The sequence below is a fragment of the Hylobates moloch genome, unplaced genomic scaffold (genome assembly GCF_009828535.3).
Source record: "Hylobates moloch isolate HMO894 unplaced genomic scaffold, HMol_V3 SCAFFOLD_23, whole genome shotgun sequence".
NCBI classification, from domain to species: Eukaryota; Metazoa; Chordata; class Mammalia; order Primates; family Hylobatidae; genus Hylobates; species Hylobates moloch.
Genome location: NW_026652298.1, coordinates 28,444,320 through 28,467,617, shown reverse-complemented (window position 1 = coordinate 28,467,617; position 23,298 = coordinate 28,444,320). Strand labels below are relative to the sequence as shown.

At 40.3% G+C, this 23,298-nt stretch overlaps 1 protein-coding gene across 3 annotated transcripts in view; it reads left to right on the top strand.

Annotated features, from left to right (window-relative positions):
- Positions 1 to 10,756: 10,756 nt before the first annotated feature.
- Positions 10,757 to 23,298, top strand: part of ERCC4 (ERCC excision repair 4, endonuclease catalytic subunit) — a 32,546-nt gene continuing 20,004 nt past the window's right edge. The window contains exons 1-7 of one of the 3 annotated variants that reach the window (XM_032144857.2): positions 10,757 to 11,068; positions 13,006 to 13,186; positions 17,135 to 17,272; positions 17,554 to 17,749; positions 19,000 to 19,207; positions 21,674 to 21,854; positions 23,123 to 23,251. In XM_032144857.2, the coding sequence (XP_032000748.1) occupies positions 10,895 to 11,068; positions 13,006 to 13,186; positions 17,135 to 17,272; positions 17,554 to 17,749; positions 19,000 to 19,207; positions 21,674 to 21,854; positions 23,123 to 23,251 (1,207 nt within the window). In that variant the 5' untranslated portion in view covers positions 10,757 to 10,894. Of the gene's footprint in view, positions 11,069 to 11,164; positions 11,261 to 13,005; positions 13,187 to 17,134; positions 17,273 to 17,553; positions 17,750 to 18,999; positions 19,208 to 21,673; positions 21,855 to 23,122; positions 23,252 to 23,298 lie in introns of those variants that run through there. The other 2 variants (XM_058434027.1, XM_032144858.2) reach the window with 2 other exon arrangements.

The following is a 23,298-nucleotide window of genomic DNA, read 5'->3' as shown; positions in this document are numbered from 1 at the left end:
ACCCAAACATTTTTTACTTCTGTGGAGGCCAAAGCAGTTCCACCTTGGATGCTAATCAACTGTGTTAACTTCTGATTAATTCCAGCTCCCAAAAGTCCTCTAAGATTTCCAGTTTATCTCTTGCTCCTTATGTAACAGCATGCACTTACTATAAATTCTAGCCTTAGATCAACAAACCTGATGCTCTCATACCTCAGTTGTCCTGCCTGTCCCTTCTGAACCACCCTTTCCCTATGGTACAGAAGCCCTGGGTCTGGGGCAGTAAGGGCGCAGGGATCCACCATCTTGTGTTGCCACTGCCCAAGACACAGACATGGCTTCTGTTCATAAGTCCCTATTAAATGTTTCTTACGAAGAAACTGAATTTTTAAGCCTTTTCCTTCAGCCTTTCAGCTCCATCAGACTTTGGGGGCGGGTTTACATAGACCTGCCCATCACGGACCAACTTCTTATGCTACTGAACTAACAAGCAAAGAAGAATGCACCTCTACTGGCTGGGGAGATTGAAACCGGTCATCAGGAGGAAATAGGGTTGCTATGACACCATAAGAGCAAGAAGGCTTGTGTCTGGACCAGAGTTCTCTGGAGTCCCTCTCAGTACTTCCATGGAAAGCTACAATCACCACACACACACACACACACACACACACACACACACAAAGACAGGATCATTGAGAAGCCCAATCCTTCAGAAATGAAAGCTTGGATTTCACTGCTAGGTAATGAACCCTTCCAGCTGAGGTATTGGCTGAGAACAAACATAGCATAGGCTGGTTGTAGAAGAAACTTGTAATATCAACTGCATACTTGTGACCAGTTATAGAAGCAAAGATTGTGGCAACTATGAACAACTTCTTTTCTCAAGGAGTGTGTATGTGTGTGTATGTGTGTGTGTGTGCTAAGTGTGCTAATTTTTCCCCCAATATCTTACACAAGTCTTGTTAGTAGCAGTGAAATTTACAATTTAGTCACCAAGTAACAGAATATTCTGCTGAGACCATGACTGATTTGGGAGGGTAATGAGCTTACGATGACTATTGAGACTTTCAATCTTCTTACTGTGGGCAGAGGGTGAGTGTCTTCACTGGAATGAAAGACAGCTGTATATTGTCAGGTGGAAGCCTAGAGTTGTGATCTTGGCTGAAATTCAAATATGCATAGAAGAGTGTGGATGAAGACTGAGTAGCTAATGAGTGGATTGTGTCAGTTTTTGAACTATTTCAGCTTCAAACCCACACATCCATGCTCCGCTTGGTGATGCACCCGTATTTGCCCTTCACAGCTGCTCCCATGAGACTCTACACTGAGAAAATCAGGAGGCTGGAAAAGGAAGTTGTTTTCTTATGGTTGCTTCCTATTCTCTCATCACCGTCACCCCCAGCAATGCTCTTTTGCCTCAGCAGTGATAGTTTATTCCAGAGACAGCAGTTGATCACAATTTGCAGCGTTTTCAATACTCACGGGACCAGCCTAATGGAACCCCCTCAACGTCACCAAAACCAGCACCAAATTATTCCTTCCTTGGAGGTCTGAAGTTTCAACTCTGTGGGGCCTCTTCTCCAGACTTTTAAGTTTGAATAATTCCAATCTTTTCTCTTTGTTCTTTCTGCCCTAGAGACAGCTTCCTGCCGCGTATTCCTTCATGATATCTTACTGTTTCCTTATTTCTTTTCAGGGCTTCAATATGTCACTGTCACTTTCCTATATCCAATAAGGAGTCAGTAAACTTTTTCTGTAAAGGGGCAGATAGTAAATATTTAGGACCTGCAGGTCACACCGTCTCTCTGTTGCAACTACTCTACTCTGCTATTTTAGCACGGAATCAACCATAAACAGTGCTTAAATGTATGGTTGTAGCTGTGTTCCAATAAAACTTCATTTACAAAAAATAGGCAGTGGACTAGATTTGGCCTACCTCTATTAAATTATTCCTATTAAAATAACTGGTATGGTATTCTGTCTCCTGACTGAATCCTGACTGACACAGTGGGCATGAGTCTCAAAGCCTGGCCAATTAGATTGCCACATCCTAATGATGGATTCTGAGCCGGGTCCTGATCCCAAATTAGAACAATCAAGGCCAATAGAGACTTCAATGAGGGATAGTTTTTGCTGGTGCCTGAGAAAAGCTGTTCTTACCCACTATACTCAAAGCTAAACAGATAAGTTTTCATGGAGCTGCTAACAGTCATTCTGCCACCATGAGGGAATAGTCTATCTGAAAATAGAATTAATATATATAAAAGTTCAGTGAAGAACACAAGACTTTGTTCTGATGAGATCACTGAACCCCTAGATCAAGCCATGCCTGAAGCCCATTGTTTAAATTATAAGAGCCAATAAATTATGATTTTATCTTAAGCATTTTGACTTCAATTTCTATTACTTGGAACTGAAGGAGTTCTAACTAATACAGAAGCACACAAATAGATACGAAAATACAGGGGACAAAATCTCTTAGATGACTATCATTTATGCTTTTATTTAACAAATATACATGAAGTGCCTATGTTTGCCAGATACTCTGCAGAGATAAAAGGATCAGCCCTGTCCTCAGCAATTAATGGATCATTTTAGAAAAATGCTGCTCAAGCCTTCCTCCATGTTGCATTTTTACAACAAGAAAATTAATCAAGTCCCTGAAAACTGTGTTCCTGGCACACCAGCTCTAGACTGCCTGCTTCTGGACTTCTTTGTGTTTGTTTAGGCCATTTTGTAAACTGCTTAACTAAAATACATATATATATTATATGTATATATATATAATAATATATTACATATATATAATATATATTATATATAATATATATTATATAATATATATTACATATATAAAATATATATAAAAAATATATAATATATATTTTAATCAAAGCTTGAACTTTTAGATACTCTATCCCTAATGACTACAACTCTCAATCCATAAACTAGTGTTTCAGAAACCAAAGCTTTCTTATTTTCCATGACTCTGTTTAATTTCTATTTCAAGCCTCATTCCTACGGTCTGAAGGATTCAGGTGCTTCCCTGCCCCCTCGGATGGCTGTGATAAGGTTCTATTGGCTTTACATTGTCCCATTGCATCAAGGAGGATGAAGGGCCCATGATAACTGAGCCACTGAGCACACATGAACCTCATCTTGCTTCTGTCCCTATCCTCTCCAGACCTTTGACAGGCACTGCTAGTGTCTCCCAGTATTCATCTCCCCTTCCTCCTTAGTAACACAACTCCATTACAAAATGGCTAAACTTCTTAGTCTCTGTTTCAGGTAGATATGGCCATATGACTAAGTTCTGCCTAGTGACATTCAAATAAATATGTTACAGGTGACTTCTAAGATAGATCTTTCAAAAGGAGTTGCAGTTGCTTGGGCTGGGAAAAGCACCCTTTCAACCTTCCTGCTGAAAAGAATGCAGATGTGATGGCTGGTGCACTGGTAGCTGTACTGGACTATGAGGTGACCTTGAGCTTGGAAGCCATAAAGTGAGGATGGAGATACTAACAGCCAGAAGTCCCTCATAACTTTGTGTTCCTGGCACACCAGCTCTAGACTGCCTGCCTCTGGACTTCTTTGTGTTTGTTTAGGCCACTTCATAAACTGCTTAAGCCACACTTTTATGAGACAGTAGTTTGTTACTTGCAGCCAAATGCAATTCCTGTTCCAAATCTGCTAGCTCCCCTGCTGCTTTGGTGTCAGCCCAGAAGCCTAGGCATCTTTGCAAGGCCCCCTATTCTAAGTCTAGAGAAAAGACCTCTGTGCTCAAACCCTATTCTCATCAATGTATTTAGGATTTTGAAGAGGGAGGGAGAGAATGAATATGAGTTGGGGACCGCTGCAAACTAATAGCAAACTATTCCTCAGCTTCCTCTGAAAACGTTAATACTTTTTTCTCTTCTAAAAAAACCCAGCAGAATTCCACAGAATAACACTGCAAGGAGTTGTAAGTTTCCATCTAATAAACACTGCTAATGAGAAATTCATAATACATGAAAGTAACCCAGAAGGCCATGAAATCAGACACATTCGGAGGAATACCATAAACCTTGTTTTGAAGAAAAACAGTTGTCAAGTTGATCTTTGAAGTAAAGAAAATAATAAAGCAGGGGAACAGGGTGTAAGAAAATTAAAATGGATTATCTCCCCCAAAATGGGATAATTAAATATGCTAACACACAGAGAATGCTGTCTCTGCCCTGAGACCTGTGTGCATGACGATTTGTTCTTTGCTTTAGAAAACCTGTGATTGTTTGGAAGTGTTTTAAATGATTAACAAGCAGAGATGTGTCGGATAGCAAATGAAGCAACAACAGCTTCATATTTTATTGTGAACTGGGCATGACTTCAAAGTCAGACTGAGCTTCTAATCAAAACATGAAATAGGAAGCGAACTTGCAAATAATATTAATTATTAATAGGGGAGTGCCTAAGGTTATGAATTCTTCAAGCGTTTCAGAAAATCTGCAGGAACTTTTCAGATAACACTGGGAAGCTGTATATTTTTATTTTATTCTCCCTCCAGTCCTTTTAAAGAAATATTTAATGTAGTCCCAGGGTCAAGATCTTCTAAAGGAAGTAAAATGAATTTGAGTTGTTACTTTATAAACTGCTGCAGGAAACAACAAATAATATAAGCAATTTGTTTTTAAGTAACTAACAATGGAATGTCAATTTCCTACCCATGGCTTTATTTGATGCTGGGTCGCTGAACACTGCTACACTGGCATCATGGTTAACTTTGACTATTTAAGGTCAATAAATGAGCACACTTCTTTAGTGAGACCCTGTTTTCTGTTCTCCTTCATGGCATAATTCTCAAATCAATGATTAACAAACTCCAGATTTTGCTTTTAGCATATGTCAGCTTTGTGGTAGCATTTTTAAAAGAAAAAAAAAGCAGGGAAGGAAGAAAAAAGTTTGAATCAGTGCTATAGGAATTTTCTCAAGAAGAAAGAAGAAAAAATTCTCCTTCCAAGGGGATACATGAGTTTCTCTTTGTTTCATCTATCTCCTTTTTTAATAACTGCATCAGCTTGATGTCTAGGATAGGAAATTGTTAACATGTTTCAGATGAGGGCATTAAGACCAAAATACTCACATGAAGTCAGATGGGATGGAATGGGGTGAAATCAGACTCTGCCAGGCTGCAAATGCAATGCCCTTTCCAGGCTCAGGGTAAGAAATGTCCTTTTACTGCACTCCTTTGTTCCTGGTTCAGTAATGCTCAAAACATGGGAGAGAGGGAGGAATAAAACGAAAGTCGTGTCAGAGGTTAATTTCATTTTTACACTTCAGAAAGTGAAATGGGGAGATTTGACAAGTACCTAATTAATTTGATCTGGGTAAACAGCTCAAATGGATCTTTTTCATCTAAAAATAACTCCACTGTGGGACTTGGCTTAATACAATGGTTCTCAAAATGTGGTCCCCAGACCGGAAGCAGCAGCAGCACCAGTGCCTAGGAGAACTTGCTAGAAATGCAAATTCCAGACTGGGCAGGGTGGCTCACGCCTGTAATCCCAACACATTGGGAGGCCAAGGTGGGTGGATCACTCGAGGTCAGGAGTTTGAGACCAGTCTGGCCAAAATTGTTGTAAATATACAGCGATTTTGTATTTTTAGTAGAGACTGCAAAACCCCACGTCTACTAAAAATAGAAAAATTAGCTGGGCATGGTGGCGGGTGCTGTAGTCCCAGCTACTCCGGAGCCTGAGGCATGAGAATCACTTGAACCTGGGAGGCAGAAGCTGCAGTGAGCCAAGATGACGCCACTGCACTCCAGCCTGGGCAACAAAACAAGACTCCATCTCAAAAAAAAACAAAAAAAAAAAAAAAGAGAGAGATGCAAATTCTGGGCTTCACTCCAGAGCAACTGTAGTAGTCCATTTCATATTGTTATACAGACCTACCTGAGACTGGGTAGTTTATAAAGAAAAGAGGTTTAGTTAACTCACAGTTCTGCAAGCTGTACAGGAGTATGGCTGGGGAGGCCTCAGGAAACTTACAATCATGGCATAAGGCAAAGGGGAAGCAAGTACATCTTCACATGGTGACAGGAGAGAGAGATAGAGAGAGAGACAGCGCGCAAAGGGGGAAGTGCTACACACTTTTAAACAACCACATCTCATGGGAACTCTATCACGAGACAGCATTAGGGGAATGGCACTAAAATATTAAAAACCACCTCCATGAGCCAGTCACCTCCTACCAGGCCCCACCTCCAACACTGGGGGATTACAATTCAACCTGAGATTTGGGTGGGGACACAGAGCCAAACCATATCAGGCAACTGAATCTGGAACTCTGGGGAGTGAGTCCAGCAATCTGACTCCCCATAAGCCCACCTGGTGAGTCTGATGATCTCACCCTGAAGTCTGAGAAACAGACTTGAAATTGACTTAGCAGAAATCCCGCACTGCCTCCATAATCTGCCTGAACTTGGACAAGTCACTTATCTCCCCAAGGTTTAATCTCTAGATCTGGTAAAATAAAGATAATGAGTGCTTTTCAAGACTGTCAAAGATATGAATAAAAGGGAAAGACTGAGAGACTGTCACAGACCAGACAAGACTGGGGAGCATGATGATTGCATGCAGAGTGATGCCACGGCTGGGACCCTGGAGCAGATGGAGGATATCAATGGAAAAACTGGTGAAATCCAAACAAATTGTAGGATTTAGTCAACAGCAACCTAACAATGTCAATTGCTTAGTTTCAACACATGTACTACGGCAGTAGAAGTTGTTGGCGATGGAGAAAACAGGATGACGGGAATACTGGAACTCTCTGCACTATCTTTGCAACTTCTTTGTAAATCTAAAACTATCCTAAAATTTATTTTAAAAATAAGAATAATGTTACCTAAGTTTTACAGATATTGTGATGATTAGGGATAATACCATCAGTAAAGTGCTCAGCATGTAATGGATACCTAACAAAGAATAGCTGTTTTTAGTTCTTTAAGGAATCACCGCACTGCTGTCCACAACGGCTGAACTAATTTACACTCCCACCAGCAGTGTATAAGCATTCTGTTTTCTCCACAACGTCGACAGCGTAGGTTATTTTTTAACTTTTTAGTAATAGCCATTCTGATTAGTGTGAAATGGTATCTCACTGTGGTTTTAATTTGCATTTCTCTAATGATTAGTGATATTGAGCATTTTTGTATGTTTCTTGGCTACACGTATGTCTTCTTTTGAAAAGTGTCTGCTCATGTGCTTTGCCCATTTTAAATAGGGTGGTTTGTCTTTTGCTTATGAATTTATTTAAGTTCCTTATATATTCTGAATATTAAACCTTTGTTCATCACAGCTCTATTCACAGTAGCAAAGACATGGAATCTACCTAAATGCCCATTGGTTGTACACTGAATAAGGAAAATGTGGTACATATACACAATGGAATACTATGCAGCCATAAAAAAAGAATGAGATCATGTCCTTTGCAGGAACATGGATGGAATTGGGGCCATTATCTTTAGCAAACTAATTCAGGAAAAGAAAACCAAATGCCGCATGTTCTCACATTTAAGTGGGAGCTAAATAAAGAAAACCCATGGGTACAAAGAGGAGAACAATAGACACTGGAGCGTACTTGAGGGATGAGGGTTGCAGGAGAGAGAGGATTGGGAAAAGTAACTACTGGGTATTATGCTTAGTACCTGGGTGGCAAAAATGGTCTATATCCCAAGCCTCCATGACACGAGTTTGCCTGTATTAACAAACCTACACATGTACCCCTGAACCTAAAATAAAAGTTAAAAAATAAAAATAAATGGAAGAATAGCTGTGATGGAACTGGTTTGCCTTGGGCTGGGGACATCTCTCCTCACCTCCATCATTGCCTTTCAACATACATCAGTGTAGAGAAACAGTAGGTGCAGCAGCTTTGTATCACACCCTGAGCTCCTTTCTTCCTTCTCCCCATTCTGAGAAACCTCCTCCCAAGCAGAGAACAGCAGAAGCCTTCCCACACTGATACAGCAAATTTTTATTGGCTTGGATCAAGATTTATTGTCAACAGCCCAATACATAACAGCTGTTTGCGTTTCTTATCCCTCCATCACCTCTTGAATGTCAAGTCTCTTAGCTGAAAGAACATCCTTCATTTGGCTATGCTTGTTTTAAGAATTACTTTTTGCACGGTCTTATCTCCTAGGCCCACCCATCCTCTACTTCTGGTCTTCCTATGTAGGAGACAGATATGAAAGGAATGCCAGCTTAATGTCAAACATTACGTAGTTACAGCCAATGTATTTGGCTCACATGTACTTGTCCATAATTACTATTCAGGTAGTGTCCTTCCGTGTTTTCTTCCTCCCAGCCTTTGGCTTCATTTTGTAAATGTGTAGTAACCAGAAATGAATTTGTCTCCTTCCAGTTCCTTTTTGGATTCTAGCTAGAGGAGATGGCATGCCAACATCATTCTAAAGCTACTTTTTTTCCTTTTACAAGTGTTTCATAGATCTTACCCTTGTTCTTCATTTGTAATCCTTCCTAGGTAGATTAGCTGAATAAATTCAGTGCCCACAGGGTGCACATTTGTCACCAAAAGGTGACAGCAAAAGCATCATCTCAGTGAAAAAGCAGCAGGAGGAAGGGAGAGAAAGAAGACCAGAGGGGCACTTCCTTCCCCATCAGAATAAGAACGATGAGGCACCTTGAAGAGTCCATTCTTGGGACTTGTTTCAGAGGCAAAGTCAACCATAACTTCCTAATTTTATTTTTCTGCTACTGTTTTGTTTTGCTTTGAATACATCTGTTTTGACTATGTCACCATAAAGCCTCAATTTATTGTTTCCCGAGTAGACACTTGATTTATCACTAGGCCACGTTAAATATGATCTCCAGTCCATCTCTTTTTAGACATCACCCCATCTCTGCCTACTGGGTTCTCTTCAGAGAGAATGGAAAAGTGTCAATGCACAGCTGAGGATTTCAGCATCGCATAGGCCAGAGTCTGTGTCCTGATTTGTCTACCCACCAGCCATGAAGTTTCCAGCAAAGTTCAGAGAAGAGTGACATTTCTGAACTTAGAGTTTAAACTCACGGGTTGGCAATGCTGGCATTTCCATCTAAGTTGAAAAAGCTAGGGATTTACAAAGCAAAATCTTCTCCTCCTCTCTGACCTTCCTGATATCTTCCTGCTGGAAACTCAGCTCCATGCTTCCTGGGACCACATCTCTCCTATCTCCACAACAAAGGACACAGCCCAACAGCTGTGCTATCGAATACTAGGTCTCATTCATTCTTTCCATTTTTATTTTGTATCCATTAACCATTCCTACTTCCCCCCACACCACAACCCCTCTCACTACCCTTCCCAGCCTCTGGTGACCTGGACTTCTTTTGTTAATGTGTCCCTGATGAAATTTTTGAGTCTTGTGCCCCAATCTCATTTTTCCCTTAAGCCTGAAGGTTTTTTGTTTCCGTTTTTGTTTTTTGTTTTTGTTTTTAAACAGAGTCTCGTTCTGTTGCCCAGGTTGGAGTGTAGTGGTGCTATCTCAGCTCACTGCAAGCTCCGCCTCCCAGGTTCAAGTGATTCTCCTGCCTCAGCCTCCCGAGTAGCTGGGAGTACAGGTGCCACCACCACACCCAGCTAATGTTTGTATTTTGGGTAGAGATGGGGTTTCACCATGTTGGCCAGGCTGGTCTCCAACTCCTGATCTCAGGTGATCCACCCAACTTGGCCTCCCAAAGTGCCAGGATTACAGGCATGAGCCACTGTGCCCAGCCAAGCTTGAGGTTTTTATTGTGCAATTTTGCATAATGCTGTCATTTTGAGTGCCTATGTCCTGTTATAGCAGAACTCACTGTACCTGTTTGGACTTCTTAGCTCTGGACTTCTTGTCACATGAAGAAAAGCTACAGTGTCTAAACCTCTATTACATGCAGCCAAACACATCCCCGATTGATAAACTGATATGTAAAATCTAGAATTAGAACTTCTGACATTTGGCAAGGTTGACAAAGAATCTTATCTGGTCTATATTTAGAATACGAGATTGCACAGCTCAAAGGTTAAAGGTCTCCCCTAATAAGTGTCCCTCCATATTACTCCAGCTTTCTAACTAGAGTTTCCAGGGACGGAATGCCCAGGAGATGCCCAGGCATTTCTAGGTATAGAACAAACACTGCGGGAGGTGTTCCTCCAGTGGAAGGAGGGATTTTTAAAAATAGTTTTTGTATTGAAGTCTTTGGGAGGCAAACAGAGGTCTGAAGTTAGTAAATGATTCTGCTTATTCCACAGCCACTGCACTCCAGCCTGGGCAACATATCAACACCCTGTCTCGGGAAAGAAAAAAAAATTAAAAGAGGGGTGGGGACTAATCGCAAAAGGAAGAGCCAAAAACCACCCTAGGAAACAGGTGCTACTAACTCTAGGCGCATTTGGAATATTGACCACTAACTTTTTCAACTGCCTATATCAGGGGATTAAGCTCCTTAGGCTTACTTCTCCTTCCCTTGCTTTTTGGCAGCTTGAAGGTAGGGTGCCAGGGGAAGTGGAACCTCAAAAGAGACCTGGATGGAGCCTGACATGTGCAAGCTACACCGCTAGGGAGCGCCAGCTCCTCGAGGTGACCCTGAATCTTCGGCTCCACTCGGCTCTTCTTCGGCTGAGTTCGGCCGACGCTTGCCTTCTCAGGCTCGGCTCTCTTCGGCTTTCTGAGAGTGCTCCTGTCCTGGCCTCGCCTCCTCTTCGGCTGCGTTCGGCCCACGATCGTCTCAGTCTCGGCTATCCTCGGCTACGTTCGGCTGGCTGTCGTCCTCTTGGACTCGGCTCTCTTCGGTTAAGTTCGGCCTATTCTCGTCTCGGAGTCGGCTTCGTTCGGCTGCGTTCGGCTGCGACCCGGAAGAGCTTCCATGGAGCAGGGCTGCCGGCTCGACGGACTGCCATGGCGCCGCTGCTGGAGTACGAGCGGCAGCTGGTGCTGGAACTGCTGGACACTGACGGGCTAGTGGTGTGCGCCCGCGGGCTCGGCGCGGATCGGCTCCTCTATCACTTTCTCCAGCTGCACTGCCACCCAGCCTGCCTGGTGCTTGTGCTCAACACGCAGCCGGCCGAGGAGGTGCGGCCGCGCTGGCGCGGGAATGAGGGGAGTCCGAGAGTGTTGAGGGCTTCCTGAGCGGATGCGAGGCCTCTGACAGGGATGGAGGGGCTCTGACGGGGATTCAGGCCCCTGACACTACGCGATGACGCAAAGAAGGATGGCAGGGGTCCCCAGGGGGATGCAGGTCCCTCACACTGCGGGAACACAGACGTATGTAAGGGGTCGCGAGGAGGATACCGGTCGCTCACACTGTGCGGGGACATTGAGAAGAATTGGAGGGGCAACGAGAAGGCTGCAGGTCCCTGGCAGGAGTTGAAGAATACTAAGAGGAATACCAGTCCCTGACACTGTGCGGGGACTCTGAGAGGGAAGGGAGGGGTCCTAAGAAGGATGCAAGTCTTTGACCAGAGTTCAAGGAGAACTGGGAGGGGTCCCCAGGGGATGCGGGTCCGTGACACTGTGCAGGCACAGTGAGAATGATGGAAGGGTTCCCGAGAAGGATGCAATTCCCTGACAACACTAAGAGGGACGGGAGGGGTCCCCAGAAGGATGCAGGTCCCTGACATGAGTGCAAGGGCGCTGAAAGGTGAAGGGGCTCTGAGTGGTAGGAGAGGATCAGAGGTCCCTGCAGGGGAAGGGGAGATGTTGGATGGAGGATCTGGATAGGAATAAGGGGAGAGTCCTGAAGTTGGCCATTAAGGGAGTTTCTGGGGGCAGAAGGAAGGTCCCTGAAAGGGAACAGTGATGAGGATGGAAGGGTCTCTGAGGGTGATGGGGAGACATGAAAGGAGATGCTGAGACTGGAAAAACCCAATAGGGAAAAGGAGGGACCAGGAAATGGGGCATTCACCAAGGCTGTGTTAAGAGGGCCATAGGGTCAGAAAGGGATTGGAGCTAAACGCTGAGGATGTTGGCACAGGTTAACTACAGTTAAGGAGAATGGAGAACACTGAGAAAGATGGAATGGGGCTACACCTGGGGCTAGGGGGTGTTGAGAGGGGACACAGCTTGGTCTGACAAGTCTGATGATCCCCTAGATAGATCAGGTGGCCAGAAGAAAAATGTCAGCTGAGAAGAGTGACCACAGTCTCTCTGAGGGCAGGCACCGTGTTTGACTCATCTAGGTATCCTCAGTGCTTGGCATAGGGCCTAAGGCAACACACAGGGCCTAGTAAAGATGGTTTTAAACTGGGGATATAAATAAACCAAGCCAAGGGACCCAGTGACATGAAGTCCCTCTAGGATGGATCAGCACAGACCTGATAGTCTATAACATTGTCTGGGGAAAGGATTCGCTTGTTATCGTCTCATAGAATGTGCTTGGCTACAAACTTGGCTTTGGTGGGAAGTATTTTCTAGGTAGCAGAAATCTTTTAATCCAAGCTTTAAAAAGTTTGAGGTTTTGTGTGTGTGTGCATATGTTATTGTAGTTGAGTGCTGATAATGACTGAAGTGCAATTATTCCTTAGTGTAAACCCCAAAACAAGAAAACCTCATTGCCGGGCGCGGTGGCTCACGCTTGTAATCCCAGCACTTTGGGACGCCGAGGCGGGCGGATCACGAGGTCAGGATATCGAGACCACGATGAAACCCTGTCTCTACTATAAATACAAAAAGTTAGCCGGGCGTGGTGGCGGGTGCCTGTAGTGCCAGCTACTCGGAGAGGCTGAGGCAGGTGAATGGCGTGAATCTGGGAGGCGGAGCTTGCAGTGAGCCGAGATTGCGCCACTGCACTCCAGCCTGGGCGACAGAGCGAGACTCCGTCTCAAAGAAAAAAAGAAAACCTCATTAAATGTAGACTGGTTGGTTGAAGTTACTGTAAAGAAGTAACTTAGTGTGTATATTCATTATTAAGTTCATTATCTCAGAGAAAGATACATTATTTTAAATATCTGTAACCTATTAGAAACTGCCCTGTATTAAATAGCCTACTAATCAAGTTTGATTTGATTTAGGAGTATTTTATCAATCAGCTGAAGATAGAAGGAGTTGAACACCTCCCTCGCCGTGTAACAAATGAAATCACAAACAACAGTCGCTATGAAGTTTACACACAAGGTGGTGTTATATTTGCAACAAGTAGGATACTTGTGGTTGACTTCTTGACTGACAGGATACCTTCAGATTTAATTACTGGTAAGAATTTGAAATCTTATTATTTGTATGTAAATTTGTACTTTTTTTTTTTAGTACAATTTCCATCGTATTTTTCTCCAGAGAATAGTCTGTCTTCAGTCTTGAAGGACTCAGCTCCCTACATCACCTTTGGCAGGGGTCGTGGGGCAGCACCCACAGGTCTAAATCGGGGTGGGGTGTTCGGTCCTTGAAGCCTTCACAGGATCGATTCCTGACTACTTTGTTGTGAATTGCACAACTCACACAGTAATGTAGCTTCACATACATCTTGGGAAGCACGTAGGCGTCAAAGACGCTCGCTTCAGAAGTGTCCCTGACTGCTGTGGCCTCCACTATGTTTTGAATGACGAATTTCTTAATGGCTTTGTCCTTGGGCACACATCAGATAGAGTTCGTGCAGCAAATGGGCTACACATGGCCGCAGCCCCTTTTGGCGCGACCGTTGTCCTTTGTTTTCTTTGTCATCTTGGAGGCATGGACCGGAGAGGGTATTTTGTACATTTTTATTTTTGTCTGTCTCCTCTGCTAAACACTCTACTAGAACCTTCTAGTGGGCACTACTGGATCCTTTTGCTCAACATTATGCTTCCAACTTTCAGCATGATATCTGACACATTGTAGATGCTCAATAAATATCTGTGGCCTGAATAAGTGACTAAATGTTAAATGAACTTTTCCTTGTTTTCTAAGCTCTTATTCACTAAATACCTGCAATTCGTTAGCATTTGCTTTTAGAACTTAATCAGATTTGAAATGTTTATAAATAATCTTTGTACATTTCCTAAAATATTTAGTTTTCCTCTTTAAGATTTTTTGTGGCATTATTTGAAATTAAATCAAGTAGTTGCTTGCTTATTTTGAGGAAAAATTATTTTAACTAGAATTAAATAGAAAAGAAATTCATTTTCGTTATCCTTTCAAAAACCTTTTCTGGTGTCCCCAAAGCTAATGTAGGGGCTGTGCCTCTGTGCCCTCACATATTACACTCTATTTCTCCCCAGTCATAGTGCTCACAACACTACATTATATGTATGTGTTTTTCTGTCTCACTCACAAGATAAGCTTAAGCACAAGGAACAAGTTGTTCATCCCAGGCTAAATAACTGGTACATGGTAGGCACTAAAGACCTATCTGTGGGTGAATGATGGATGGATATAGTACTGTGATCATTAGTGAACTTCTGGAGGCAGAGAGACTCTGAAATTCATAATCGTACTTCCCGCCGTATCTGTCATATTGCCCTGAACCTAGATGACCCTCAAGAAAAATTTGATAAATAAATGTGTGAGTGAATGCTTCAATGGTAAACCGATTGAAGAAGTTTGGTTACTCTTTTATAACTTTTATAATTGTTATAAACAGTATCGTATGCTCACCTGATTTTGAATGCTAACACCCTGCTTACAAACCAAGCTTCTTCATTTTCATTAACCCCAGTTTTCTCATTAAGAAAACAGTGCCTCCTAAAGTTATTATAAGGATTAAGTTAATAAAATAATTGCTTAGTATAGTGCCTGGTAACATAACAACAAACCCTTAGTAATTGATACCAAATAAAATTGGCCTTTTATAACCAGAAATCTTGATACACCAGTCTTTTACTGTTCGCTGCTTTCTTATAAGCTTGGTTTTACTTTATTTTTTAAATTGATTTAAAAAAATTTTTTTGTGTGTGTTTGAAACTACCACTAGGTGTCAGTAATATCCTGTGACTTTCAGTTACAGTGCAACCTAATCAGGCAGAGAGCAATGTGAATCTATGCAACGTTGAAGTCTGGCTTATCTGTAGCTCCTAGTGAAAAATGCCAAATTCCCTCCTCCTTTCTGATCAAAGCCCAGCCAATAATGAAGCTGGAGCTGTTACTGATGCTTGGCTGAGTGGAATGTAAATGAATGCCAAAAATGAATTCTTTTGAATTCTTTCATCCCCTGGGATCATCCCCCAGGACTGACCAAAGGGCAGTGCGTGAAGTGCAGGTAACCCTCTGGAAAGGCTGAATCCCCCAGCCCCAACTTCTTCACCTGTCACCACCCATTATTACCACCACACCCCACCCTGGGAGTCCCTGCTAACCAGAACTCCTAACACGTGGGAGAACTATATAAATATCTGGTGAGGTTGTACTTTGAAAAGAACAGGACAGGAGGATGCTTTCATAGCCAAAACTGACCCTGACATCTCCAGACAGAACTAAGAACACACTTTCTGGGAAATATATATGTATTTTTCAGTTACACTTCAGATTTGTGTACGCAGTGCTGTGCCCCCACTTTATATTCATTCAACAAATATTTAACTCACTAAGGGTCCCTTGTTTGGCAGGAAGGGTGCTGAAGATAGACAGATGAATGGGACGGTATGGTGAACTCGTGAGTTAGACTGCCTCTGGGTTTGAGTTCTCTTCATCTTGCACCAGCTGTGTATTTTTAGGCAAGTTTCTTAATTTCTCTATGCCTCAGCTTACTCACCTGTACGTTGGTGATAAAGATAGTACCTTCCTCCTAGGATTGTCAGGGTGAAATTAAATGCTTATATGTGAAATACTTGGTATCATGGCACATAGTCAGCATTCTGTGATCTCTGTGATCTCTGCCTGTTGGTGTTACGATGTTCCTGTTCTCGGGCAGTTTAGTGGAGGAGACAAGTAAAGAAGTAGTTATAGTACAGTATGAGGTACAAAATGTCATAGGAACAAAAAAAACTAAAGTAGGCTTTTGTGGAGCGAAAACTCCTCCCAAAAACCTAACGTGCTTCTATTATTTTTATTTTTATTTTTTGAAAAAGGGGTGTCTTGAGTTGGTGTGACTAAATAGGAATAACACGATTTTACACATGATGTGGAACCTTCGGCCTCGCACTTGCTTGCTGGATGACCTTGGTTACGTTGCTTTCTTGGTCTCATCATGATACCTACCGCATGGAATTATCATGACAATTAAATGAAATAAAAATCTATAGGAACACCCAATCCAGTTACCTGGGATGTAGTATTAGTTCTCTTCTTCCTCCTGGGTTCCAGCCAAAATAAAGACAACTTTTTGAGCACAACATTTTCTTAAATTGAGTTTCTCCTTTTCTTTGGAACTTCATTTTTATTATTCTTGACTCTATGTAATATTTCAATCCAGGCTAACAAAATGTGGCCTCTTAGAGTCTTTGGGAAAACCCACCAAGTAGGTACAGAATATTTTCTGAGTGGTAAATTAGTTATGTACATGTAGTGGGGGATTATTGAAAATGCTTTGTCTATAAATTCCTAAATAACACTATTAATTTTTACTATATTTGGAAGATAATTTGCTGAGCTAGAGTAAATTTATCTCCGTCCACCTCTGTCCAAAACTTAAACATTAAAATAGGAAAATCTGAGTTTAGTTTATTGAACTATTAGAAGGGTCATAAATCACTGTTAGTATCATTGTCCGTACCCTTCCAGATATGAGAACTGGATCAAAAGCATGCAAGTAGCATTATCCCAAATATATGTAAGGTAACCAGCTTGATTTAGGTCTGAAAGGCAGACTCGTCATGGAGTAATTGAGGTTTTGGTCTGGAAAGGATGTCTGTATGCCTTTATGTCATCTCATGTTTCTCCCTAACTTAGCACTGATCACACGGCATCAGATGACACAATATATATGAAAGAGCTGGGTCGGTAGTCTGATTTCATAAATAACAAAGCATGTATAATTGTTCTTATTTTTGAGATTCTGAGGTGTTATAATCATGCACACCCCCAAAGACACGTATTAAGTATGTCAATTGAAGGTTTTTGTTTTAAATGGACTAATTTGCCTCTGAATTGACTATCTTCTGATTCTGAAAATTGAATTCATCTAATAGGTGATGTAGATGTTGCCAAGACTTCTAAAACGTGGCTATTTTGTGTAGTCCACATCTGATTCATATATTAAAAAAAAAAATTCATGACCTACTTTGCTTTTAGAAATTCTTCCTCTAACATGCCAGAAACACCCCACCCCAGGACCTGTGCCCTCACTGTCCCCTCAGCCTGGCAGCCTGGAACTCTCTTGGCGCAGATGGTCACAAGGCTCCATCCAGCCTTTATTCAGATATCACCTTGGTGAGACCACCCCTCATACATACTCCCTCTCCTCCTTCTCTGATTCATTTTTTCTTCTCAGCACTTGTAATATCCTAAATATTTTACGTATTTATATTGTTTATAGTCAATTCCTTGAGGACAGGGATTTATGTCTATTCTGTGCGTGGCTATATGCCCAGTCTAGAATGGTGCTTGTTCATTCTCATGTAGGTACTTGAGAAAAATGTGATGAATGAATGGAAATGAGCATAAAAATTACCTACCTGTTCTGTAGTTTAAATTACGTTTCTCCCCCTCAGGCATCTTGGTGTATAGAGCCCACAGAATAATTGAGTCATGTCAAGAAGCATTCATCTTGCGCCTCTTTCGCCAGAAAAACAAACGTGGTTTTATTAAAGCTTTCACAGACAATGCTGTTGCCTTTGATACTGGTTTTTGTCATGTGGAAAGAGTGATGAGAAATCTTTTTGTGAGGAAACTGTATCTGTGGCCAAGGTAAAGAACACTATGTGACAAATAATGGTGACATTATTTGTCGTCTTTTTTTGCGAGATCTACTGTAACTTAGTTGCACTTTGATGTAATATAATGTAAAATTCATTGTAATTTTGTTTGATAGAACCTAGTCAGGTTTATAACAAACACATCCAGCTATAAATTTGTATTCACCAAGTTTGTGATTTTATTTAAGTCGAGAGCAATTTGATGGTTACTTTTCTGCTGGTCCATCCAAGACAGCCACTTTATTCTTTCTTATACATTTAGTGAAACTCCCAGGGATCTATAGACCCACATATACAACAGCTTTAGGTGTACTGCAGATTTATTGGCTAAGATTACCACTTCTGCTTTGAAAATTACTCAACAGGGAAATGAAGCACAAAGGTTTTGAAGAAGTTTTGTTAATTTCTAGGAATAACATTTAGGTTTCAGTTTTCAAACATTTTTGCAACCTATGCTACCATGTATTTTGGTTATGATATATGTTATTTTAAGAGTAGTTGTACACCAGGTGCAGTGGCTCACGCCTGTAATCCCAGCACTTTAGGAAGCCAAGGCAGGCGGATCACCTGAGGTCAAGAGTTCGAGACTAGCTTGGTCAACATGGTGAAACCCCGTCTCTACTAAAAATACAAAAATTAGCCAGGCATGTTGGCACATGCCTGTAGCCCCAGCTACTTGGGAGTCTGAGGCAGGAGAATCACTTGAACCCAGGAGGCAGAGGTTGCAGTGAGCCGAGATCACACCATTGCACTCCAGCCTGGGCAACGAACGAAACTCCATGTCAAAAAAAAAAAAGAGTAGTTATAGTATTTTTAACTTTCTTGATTATACCTTGTTTTAGGAGTCAACAAACTCTTCATGTAAATGGCTAGGTAGTAAATATTTTGGGCTTTGCAGGCTATATAGACTGTGACAATTACTCAACTCTGTTATTGCCCAAAAGCAAGTATAGACTGCTTACATAAGTAATGGGTGTGACTGCATTGCAAAGAGACTATAGGAACAGGTACAGGATTTGGCCCAGACGGTAGTTTGCTGACCCTTACCTTATCTGAATAATACAATGCTTCTATTCATTGAGGTTCAAAGTGTTTTTGAAAACGTTGTTTTGCTTTTCACTTGTTTGTTGTTTTGCTTTTCGTGTTGTTTGTAGCATTTATAAAAATGGGGTGTTAAACCAAGACCAGAAATATATAGCTGCTGAAGTCTAGAAAATTGTTGAAAAATATTTGTCTCTTTAGGTTCCATGTAGCAGTAAACTCATTTTTAGAACAGCACAAACCTGAAGTTGTAGAAATCCACGTTTCTATGACACCTGCCATGCTTGCTATACAGACTGCTATACTGGACATTTTAAATGCGTGTCTAAAGGAACTAAAATGCCATAACCCATCGCTTGAAGTGGAAGATTTATCTTTAGAAAATGCTATTGGAAAACCTTTTGACAAGGTACTCTTTTTCCTTTTCAGCACAGTTTATTATGTTGTAATTTTAAAGAATGCAAGTTATTTTAATATTTGCAATGTTGTTGATAGGAATTTGCTGTTATTTAAGAATAAAATCAGAGGTCATTTAAAAACATAGCTTCTTTGGTTTACTGGAAAGTAATAATTTATAGTAAAATATGTGGATTGGCATATAAGCATCACTCACTTTTGCAGTTATATAGTAAGTGATTATCTCTTATTTTAAGTATAATCAAGAAGAAAATAAATAACTTTTTTTAATTTGAAATGACAGCATTTGGATGTCTACAGGTAGAAGAGTTTTACATAAGAATGCTCCATAATTGTACATGAATTTATGATCTCTTTTATGGAATAAAAAATAATTTGGATGAGTTTTCATTACTGAGGAGTGTGAAACTTGCTCTGTCTTAAAATTACATTCTGAATTGAGGAAATGGTAAGACATCAGTTCCAGGAATTTTTATTGTAACTAATTTTTTTATTATAGATTAATATTGCAGATATATAAATGTCTACTTCTTCATTATAGATTAATATTATTACAGATACATAAATGTCTAGTATTGAATTGGAGATCCAGAAAATGCTGACCTTTTAGAAATTCTTGGCAGCCTTTTTGTCATATTCTGGTAGAATAAGTTTCTGTCTTTTAAACTCTGAGTGTATGTCACTGGCAATGATGCATGGCGATTATAAAAAAGGAAAAAATTAACTTCTTATTTCTCTGATTCTTCAAAAAAGTCAATTGACTATGAAATATTGATACATAAAACTAATTTTATATATTCTGTTCCTCTATGCTTAAAGGTTTTCTGATTTAGTCCATGGTGATTTTTTTTAAATCCCACACAATCTTTTAATAGAATGTTATATCCCTAGAAAAATAAAATTGTAACCTAACATGTTTCACACTAAATTTCTGTTGATTATCCCCCTGGTTAGTAAGTCACTTCATTGTTTTCGATATCCTTTTAGTAACCATATCTAAATATAGATATCCCATGTGTCTTGTTAAAATGTTTAATATTTTGTAGATGATTTTACAAAAAAGGCATGTAGTTATATATCCCAGTTTGTTCAGGACAGTCCCAGTATCTACCTGTTGTCCTGCAGTGATTATAAATAGTGTATCTTTTCTTTTTCCACAAGTGTTCTGGTTTAGACAATAAACTATACAGTCATCCAGATACTTCTCCTGCTCATTATTAAATTTGTTAGATAAGATTCCATGCCATGGTACTGCTTTTATATCAGGCTACAAATTTCTGATAAAAAATCAGATAATTCTGTACCTATAAAGTTACAGAATCAGTCTGTGAGGGAAACATACATATACATAGCTGTGGATATGTAGGTACCTACATAGTGTATACATAAAGCTGTTCTTTTAGACAGCATTTTGGAATCTTAAAAAATAATCGGCCGGGTGCGGTGGCTCACTCCTGTAATCCCAGCACTTTGGGAGGCCGAGGCGGGCAGATCATGAGGTCAGGAGATCGGGACCATCCTGGCTAACACGGTGAAACCTCCTCTCTACTAAAAATACAAAAAATGAGCTGGGCGTGGTGGCAACGCCTTTAGTCCCAACTACTTGGGAGGCTGAGGCAGGAGAATCACTTGAACCTGGGAGGCGGAGGTTGCAGTGAGCCAAGACTGTGCCACTGCACTCCAGCCTGGCGACAGAGCGAGACTCCATCTCAAAATAATAATAATAATAATCAAACTTAGTCCATTGTTAATTTAACAAATATTTTCCTATCATGAATCCACTTTAGAAAAAACACTAAAGAAATTTTTACACCAACAAGTTAAGGTACGTTGTTATTTAATTTGGTAATTGTTATTTAATTTGTACATGGGTATCAAACTAAATTTTTCATTTCTTGGTTATACCTTATTTTAAAGGTCAAAAAATGTGATACTCGTGTACAAGTTAAATAACAATGTACCTTAATTTGTTAGTAAGCCATCGTGCTTGGTTTATGCCCTCTGCTTGGTCCATTTGGATCCCATGTCTTTATCCATCCAGGATAGTCAGAGTCAAACTTGGCAGGAATTGAACATATCTGAGCTGCATGCTTAGATTCTGTTCATAAAAATAAATAATTGATTATCTGATGTTTATCAGGTCTTTTCTCTCCTGACAGTAATATATATTTGGATGATAGATTGACTCTATCTGATCTTAAAGATTCTAGCAGTGAGACATTCTTCTATATTTGAAAATTTGAACATTATTATTAGAATTTTATTAACTGAAATGTTCTAGCCACTTCCTTGAATAATGTTTGTGGTTTTCTATTATAGTAAAATATATATGACATAAAATTTACCATTTTAACCATTTTTAGATATACAAGAAACAATCCTTTTGAAAGTATGATTTGTATTAAGAATAACTGTACTTAACATATTTTAGCAATACCAAATTTTATTCTTGTTTTAGACAATCCGCCATTATCTGGATCCTTTGTGGCACCAGCTTGGAGCCAAGACTAAATCCTTAGTTCAGGATTTGAAGATATTACGAACTTTGCTGCAGTATCTCTCTCAGTATGATTGTGTCACATTTCTTAATCTTCTGGAATCTCTGAGAGCAACGGAAAAAGCTTTTGGTCAGAATTCAGGTGGGAGATTAAAATACTAATAATATTCTAAGAGCTGATTTGAATAAAGTGTTAGGTTTTAGGGGGAATCAGGTGTGAAAAGTGCTATATTCAACTATATGTTATACTGAGATTTCAAATTATGTTTTATGTTCATAGCACAAAGATGTAGGTTTTATTGATAGCTAATGTTTCCGCCTACTTAACGTCTGTTCTGTATAATAATAAATATTCATATCCGTTCCGGGCAATTTTATTTCTAGAAAAGACTCTGTGTAGTACAGGCAGTCCTCAACTTAGAAATAGGTTGTGTTCTGGAAGTTTAGTTGTTAAGAACTTAAAATTCATTTTCCTCAAAGCAAAAGCAAGGGAGTATGGGGTTTCTATCAGCTAGAGTGCCAAAGACTGAAGAGCAGAAGAGATTTGTAGGGAAATATACATATACAGCTGGCCACCATCTTGTTTGGCTACCACTGTTTTGGCCTCTGTCACTGTTTGACCAGACCAGCGGTTTTCAAAGTGTGGTCCATGAACCCCTGGGGTCAAGATTTAATACAGTTAATAATTCTGATGATTCTTTAGGGACATTCTTAAGTGATGAACTGCAGAAGCATGACAGCAAAGAATGCATTGAATGCCAGTACACTTACATGGCACTGCCTTGGTTCGTGCTACGGCACCAGCATGTACAATTATGGAGCGTTCTTATGTAAAACTCTTCTACCTGTAGATATCCAAATGTTGTCATTTCAAAGTAAAAAATGTTATTTATTTTCTTCTTGATTATAGTTAAAATAAAAGATAAATACTTACTATATAACTGCAAAAGTCAGAGCGATGCTTATATGCCAAACCACATATTTTACTATAAATTATTACTTTCCAGTAAACCAAAGAAGCTATGTTTTAAATGACCTCCAATTTTATTCTTAAATAACAGCAAATTCCTATTAACAACATTGCAAATATTAAAATAACTTGCTTTTACACCGTCACTGGAAATGTCAACACAGTGAAAAAAGTCAAATAATGTCATAGTATTGTTATGAGAAAAGTTTTGACATCACATAGCCCTGAAAACATCTTGGGGACCCCTGGGAGTTCATGGACCACACCGAGAAAACCACTGGTTTAGCTGAACAGTGACTGATCACAATAGTGAGAGGAGGTGTGATTGGTAGGAAGACAGGATGACAGCTAGTTACATATGTAGGGTCATGTGACCATGAGAGACTATTTTAAATTAACCATAAATTGATGGCACTTTTTCTTTTAACTTTTCATATTAGGTTGGCTGTTTCTTGACTCCAGCACCTCGATGTTTATAAATGCTCGAGCAAGGGTTTATCATCTTCCACATGCCAAAATGAGTAAAAAAGAAAAAATATCTGAAAAAATGGAAATTAAAGAAGGGCAAGGTATCTTGTAAGGTTAAGTCTTTAAATGTGTTTTTTATTTCAGTATT